This window comes from Ixodes scapularis, unplaced genomic scaffold (genome assembly GCF_016920785.2).
Source record: "Ixodes scapularis isolate PalLabHiFi unplaced genomic scaffold, ASM1692078v2 PGA_scaffold13__105_contigs__length_92229423, whole genome shotgun sequence".
Classification (NCBI taxonomy): domain Eukaryota; kingdom Metazoa; phylum Arthropoda; class Arachnida; order Ixodida; family Ixodidae; genus Ixodes; species Ixodes scapularis.
Window position 1 is genome coordinate 18,288,678 of NW_024609839.1, and position 6,999 is coordinate 18,295,676.

The 6,999-nt window shown below is 49.7% G+C and overlaps 1 protein-coding gene across 1 annotated transcript; it reads right to left on the minus strand.

The window, feature by feature from the left end:
• Positions 1-200: 200 nt before the first annotated feature.
• LOC120846545 lies at positions 201-986 on the minus strand. Its single transcript, XM_040218350.1, has one exon. The coding sequence runs from the start codon at positions 984-986 to the stop codon at positions 201-203; it is 786 nt and encodes a 261-aa protein (XP_040074284.1).
• Positions 987-6,999: the final 6,013 nt, after the last annotated feature.

A 6,999-nucleotide genomic window follows, 5' to 3' on the forward strand; every position in this document is an offset into this window, starting at 1 on the left:
GAGAGTGCTGATCTTCCCCCCCATGGCTGCCACAATGCCATGCTCAGCTTGAAAACTAAGGTACTTGTTTTTACGGTGGGGTTATTTGCAAATACAGACGAGTCATCGCTATCTGGTTATGGCCATATGAAGCAAAGAAATGCAGAACTCTCTCCCATCTGGATGTGCGGGAAAAGCTGACATGCAAGCAACACTTTCTTTTAATCATCGTCCTGCTCTCTCTTTCGCTTTTGCGGATCTTGAGCTGCAATCAATGCCCCTTTCAGGTTACACAATCCAGCACAGACCAAGATGATCGTGTTCATGATCTTCTTGTGGTGGATTGGCAGGGGTTGCTTGAGAATTCGAAAGGTCTTAACCCTTCCGATGGCTCTCTCGACGTGGATTCGTAGCCTGGAAATTCTCCTAGATTCCGTCGCCTCCTTTTCAGTTATCTGCTTTCGTCCTCTAGTGAAAGCCGGTATGTTTAGCTTCACCCCCTTCTCTCTCATCTCCGCACTCAGGCTGAACCCCCTGTCTGCCATCACCTGATCATCGTCGGAGAGGTACTCGGCAAAACAAGAGTCCTCCACAATGAATTTGTCAGATGCTCGCCCTCCGTACGCACACGACACAAACATGACAAATCCACTGGGTGCAACAGCAATTAAGAACTTTACTGTGTTGCGTCCCTTATAGTAACTAAAGGACTGCCCTCTGGCGTACAGCCTTTTTGGCATTTGCAGAGGTACCTCACTGCAATCAATGATGACCGTGGTGTTCCTATATCCACCTTCAATGAATTGCACAGGCATGGTTGCCAGAATCACCTCCTTTGGTAGCCACACTATCACTTTGGATAGGATGTCTGCCAGTACGCTCATCATCTTCCGGAACACCTTTCCGACTTGGCCAACCGAGATTTCGAATCGCCGCGCAAGGTCCCCATAAACTAGTGACAGACGCAGGCGCATCAATGTCATTAGGACTTGATCCCCAATGCTCATCGTGCCAGACCTGTGCACCGCACTAACACTAATGACGAGTTTTGAAAAAGCGTCAAGGTTAAGGCCTGTGTAAAAGGAACAGTCCGCTTGCGACAGCGTTTCATGGAACGGCAAAGACACTGTTTGAGTCTCGGCTGACTTGGTTATTGTTTCTGCTTTTGTTGCATAGCAGTGCTCTGATGAGACGTAGCTGAAATTATCTTCCCACTGCGTAGCGCAGTCGACCATCTGAGGTCTTGCTTGCACACTACACTCCCGATATGTACTAGGAGCTGCACCTGGACTAGCACCCTCTCGCTCAGGGGTGTTTTCTGGCGTCGAACTAGGACATAGGTGAGACAATTCAGTTAACGGAGGTGCAGGTAAGATCTCTGACGAAAGAGAACCGCTGTCCGAGTCAAAGTCGTCGGGTGTCGACGAAGAGTTAGCGGTACACGGCGTGGTGTCTTCATCACTGGTAGTGTCAACTGTTGAAACTTCAAGGCCTGCTGGGCGTGCCTGCGGGTGCCTTTGAAGCTGTCGCCTGCCAGGTGTCACCTAAAATGTAAATTTTATTGATGTCATTCGACATGAAACTTCTTGAACTGAACCTTGTGGGGACCCTCTCCCTGGCTCCTCCGCTCTCCGTGACCTTGCCGGTCCCTGCCGCCGTACTGTCGGGCGCTCCTTCGTTCCCCGTGACCTTCCCGTTTCCTGTCGCCGTCCTGTCGCGGAACGTCCGAGCTCTCCGGGAGGAACGGGGAAAGCGCCCCCTCACCCAGCGCTGACGTCGGAGGGTCGGCTCGCAGCAAGGTTCCCGATTGGACGGTCGGCGGGACAAGGACTTGGGAACGTCTTAAGAGGGGAACGGAGACAAAGGAATAGGGCTTGGGCTGCCGACTTCACCAGGGACGCGGTCATGGAGGCGAGCTCGGACGGCGCCGGACGCTGGCGCAGGGAGTGCGGGCACTACGTCGAGTGGCGGACTCGACAAGCGGACCGGATAGCGACCCTGGACGACGATGTTCCCATGACGCGGTGTGGACGACCACCGCTGGGACTCGGAGAAGCTGCTGTGGCAGCGGACTCTCCCCCGGTCTCGCTGATGACCGTTCCCCGATCCCGAAACCCCCCAAGGCAATGAGTGAGTGAATAAACCCTTTTGCCGAGAGCGAAGTATTGCAGTGTCATATTCATCCGGAAACAGGGTCTGTGGGAACCGGAGCTAGAAGAGCCCGCAACCTGGAAGCCAGGGGATGCCCAATGCTTCCTAGTATTTTTTGTCCTTAATTCATTACTCTTACTTAAAGACCCAGTCTCTAATGCAGGCCCTTTCCCCTCGATGCCCCTGGGAATAAAGTCGGGGCGTGTGTCCGATTTTATCGGACACACATCCGATAAAATCTGTTTGTTGTTTAACGAGGGGCCCCTGAAGCGATGCAGGCAGGCCTTCTTGATAACTTCTGGAGCACTATCTATACCTGTCTGCGATGGTGGCCTTGCAGTGGTGCCTGCCATGCCTACCCACTTTTTCTTTTGAACATTATGCTTGCCAAGGGTGCAAAGCTCTGAAGCAATGAAGGAAATGTCAAGTTTTCTAGATGTAATCACTGCCTTTCAAAATCTGTTTCGTATTGCGCTCTTAGTCTTAGTCTGTGTTTGAAAATGGCGGGTCAGCTGTATGGAAGCAGTCCAGCAAGCGTGGAATGGAGCAGAGATTATATCCCGGAGCATCGGTGAGAACAGAATACTGACTGCCCCAAGGAACTCTTGTTGCATATCTCACCGAATGGTGGTTTCCTACTGCAGCCTAGGGAATTGAAGACGGCTTTGGTATTTGGGAGAATTGTACCTTGGTCTATGACGAATCGAAGCAGCACAGTTTTATGGAGCTGCCAACTGAACCTCCTTTGGACTGATTGTTGAAGGGGCTCATTTATACAGTCTGTTGTGCACCAGATCTATGGAAACGGCTTGCAACTCAACTGGTTCGGTGGCCGTATCTCCAATTCCGGCACCGCCCAAAAGGGCCGACGTGACAATCAACAAGAGAAATGCTGTGACGCCTGGTCATGACAAAGGGTTTGTAAGCGACCTTTGACAACATGGGTGGGACTGATAGAGGTGAGCGATCCATAACTACAATTTTATTTCGAACAAGGTTTAGGTTATGTTATTATTGCAGCCCTGCAAGAGAACAGCTGTTGGGAATACCGAATTGGCAGAACATACAGGCATACAGACCGGGATGCCAGATATGGCAGAAAAACCGGAAGACCAGGAGAATGCCAACCATTTTTTGTGTCCTTCAGGCTTTATATCTTACTTCTGCCTCTTCATCCCCCCACTTCACGCACTCCGTGGTCTGGGCTTCTAAATGAGGTTGTGTAGCATCGCCACAAACTTACCAGCACACCAGCACTGCTTAATCACTTGACCAGAGGAAATAAAGCAAAGCACTAGAGATTACTAATTTTATTTACCTTTCTCTGGTACCCAAGCTTCAGCATTGGCGTTGGATTTATGGTCGTTGGCTTGCCATCGAGGAAGTGTACAGAGCACACCTGGGGGACAAAAATTTATATAGGATATTACGATGCGACATGAGAGACCACAAATATATTTGCTAGCTACGAGGTCATAAGGTCAACAACAAACAACAGTTATCGAGAAAAGAGTCAAAGTACAGGCTAGCTGGTGGAAGTCAACCATTTCGTCGTTTACCCTGAGACTGGGTTTTTTTAGAAGAGCAGAAGTTACTTCTGCTCTTCTAAAAAAAGCCCAGTCTCGGGGTAAACGACGAAATGGTAAACAACAGTATTCCTCAAAACTGGCTTGTGAACCACATCTGGCTCTTCGTGGATAGAAGTGCAGCTCTTGTGATTCCAGAACAATCAAAATGAAATATTGTTGAAATTTGATGGCATCGAAGTTTTCTACATGCAATCACTGCCTTTCAAATTCTGGTTCGTGTTGGGTCGGTGGGTACGGGAAAACATAACATTGATCAAAACAGTCACATTAAAATGTCTTCTAGATCTTGTAATTCACTTCTTTCCAGCATGTAGAGCAAATTCAAGTGCCTTCAGCTCTTGGATTTGCTGCACCTCTGTAGAAAACTCAATTGCTGAGCTGCAGGTGCTTGTATGGATCCAACCAAAAATATACCAAAGCTAGTCATCCTAAAAAAACACAAACAAAAACAAAACTACCAACTAGCCCAGGCTTCAGCCCTGCTTTTACTAAAGTTATACCAGTGTGTCTTATTTGGTTAATGGGATTTGATGAAGTGATCAACGCGGTTAGTGAAACCAGGACAGTTTTGAAGCGTTGGGCCCCCTTCATTTTGTTTGGTGTTTCTTTCCTTTTCTAAACTGTACAACAATGCACATATTTCTACAGGACAAAGATATCATTTGCACGCAAGTTGAGGTGATTGATGGTACATATTTAACGTTCAACCTGAGCCCCCACTCGCTTTCCTGCAACATCTTCTGTTCGTTCGTTCAGAATCGACCAGACCCCCACCTCAGTTGTATCCATCACGCACGCCAAACGTACGCATAGAAAAAAATTGATGCTACACTGGCACTCACTCTTGAGTTCTTGCTCGGAGTGAAGTTTTTTCTTCTGAGTGCGGTTGTCCATTCTTGTCGAGAAGCTGGATGGGACGGAAACTTGTGGAATCCGTACACGTCGCATTCGCACTCGCCTCTTATGCAATTCTGTGACGGGCAGTGGGTTTCCAAAAAAAACCTGCGTTTCTTCTGGTTGTTTGTACAACCAACAACGGCACAGTGCCGTCCGGACGAATTGCTCCGGTACATTACACGGCGGTAAACAAGACCGACGCCGGCAATGTGCTAGTACTGGGAAAGGTCGCGGCCTTTCGCCCCTTCGCCACCCCCCCCCCCCCCCTCCCCACACACACACACTGCGAGCGTCTGGGTTCGAAACTATTAATTGCCAGTTCTAAAGGATGGTACTTACTTGAAGTGGGAGCCGGAATTTACTATCGGGCAGCGAAGCAGGGTGCCTGTGGGGGCGGAGTCTAGGAGCGCTAATATTGTGACAGGCGATCAGTTATGATAACAGACGAAACCTAGATTCGTTTCTTCAGAAGTTCGCGGTGATATTTTATTAGCCCTCGTTACAGCACACCAAAGATCTTAGGCAGTGAAATTCACATCACGCAGGCTCGTGCGTCGTAGTCAAATGAGCGCACTCGACGACGAGGTGTAATGAGCTACTAAGCTTCACAAGGAAAATGCGCGTGAGAAAAAGTTCTGAGGCAGTCCAAAACACCCATCAAGCAGACGCACGTATGTACGCACGTTAACTCGGACTCCATGAACCCGACGGTGCAAGATCAAAGCGATCAAAGAGCACTGCCGCCATCGCCACCCGGTTTTCTCTGCGTGACAACGGCACTGCAACGGAGGGCACTCGCCTCGGCGTTAACAATCCGCGAAATAGATTAATTTTGCACTCTTGAAGCCATTCCAAATGATAAATGAAAACACCCCGACGTTGTAGAACATCTGACGACACAAGGGTGCCGAGCGCCTGCTCGGCATCTTCGTTGCTCGTGAAGGCCAGCTTATTTGTAGTTGAGACGATGATTCCACGTCTTTCATGCCACTCATGGTGCTTGCAATAACTTCGAAGGGCAGGGAAATCTTCTCACAAGGACGTTGAAGACACGCAACACCGGAGCCACCAAAGCAACCGTACAAACCGTCCCCATGTTTGCTTTTTCTTCGTCACTCGCGGCGCGGTCAACTCGTCGCGAGATGTTTTCTGGCTCGGCTAGATGCGAACCAACAGCGGCAAAGTGGCGTATGGACAAACGGCTCTCACATTACGGGCACTATACTCACATACCGCGGTAAACAGGACCGATGCCGGCGAAACGGCAGTCGGCACACCAGCGAAGAAGAAGCCTTGGCAGGAAGCAGCGGCGGAGGCCGACGCAGCCCCCCCCCCCCCCCCCCCCCCCCGCCGTGAGCGTCTGGGTTCGAGATTATTGTTCGCCTTTGCTCCTTGCGTCGAGGCTAAAAAGAGCACTTCCGGACAAAGGTGAAAGGTCTATACTTTTCCATTGCGTCGACTGCTTCCGTAGACTCCGAGTCCACTAGAGGCGCCACTTTTATGGGTTTTCGGAGGAGTTTCCAGTATTGGCGAAGCTATATCGTAGTTGGTTGTGCCTTGTGCTAACTAAGGAAGTGGTCTACGAGATCCCTCTCAGCTATGGTAGAGTCTGCCTGGGACAGACTGGTCGCTGTTTGAACGATAGGCTGCGTGAGCACGCGGCCTCGCTCGGCAGTGGTCGCGGTTCCCACCTACCTCTACACTGCAGGGATTGTGGGTGTTCTCCTGCGTTGGACAACACAAAGGTGGTGGGACGCACGAGGGGCAAGAGGGAGAGAGAAATCATAGAAGCGGCGCGTATACATGCCTGTGGACCAGATCAGTGCATTAGTGTCGAGTCAGTGCATTTGATCCACAGGGAACTAAAATTTCTCAGTTGGCACCGCTCTTAGTATACTGTACACGCAAGCTGTAAAGGTCTAATTTGTGTCCCAAATGCGGTGTGCACGTGGTGCGAACGTGGAGTGTACGCAGCGCATTATCTTATTGTGTTCTCGTGCCGCTGTCAAAATTTTAATATTCTTTTAGATATTTATTCTGGTCACGCGTTTTGCAACGTCCTTCTAGTGCCGCTGTTTCTTTCTTTATTAGAATTTATCTCATTTGAACGAGAAAGAAGAGCTTGTGCTTGCGCGGGCCACTGTGCGCGCGGGGAAGTTATAGTGAACCTTTGGTTTTTAGTCAGCGTATGTCCTGTGTCCTTCTTCTACTTTGTCTCCTGTCCCTTTTGCGCTGTTCCTCATGTCGTTCAACAAACCAGCCCAGCAAGGTGTCCTGTTAGATAGAGCTAACCTCAATTTTCGGTGGCCGGAAAGGCTCCACAGTAGCCATTTTGGCTCAAAGTGGCCACCAACGACTATATTGTTCAGAACAACCCTTGTAT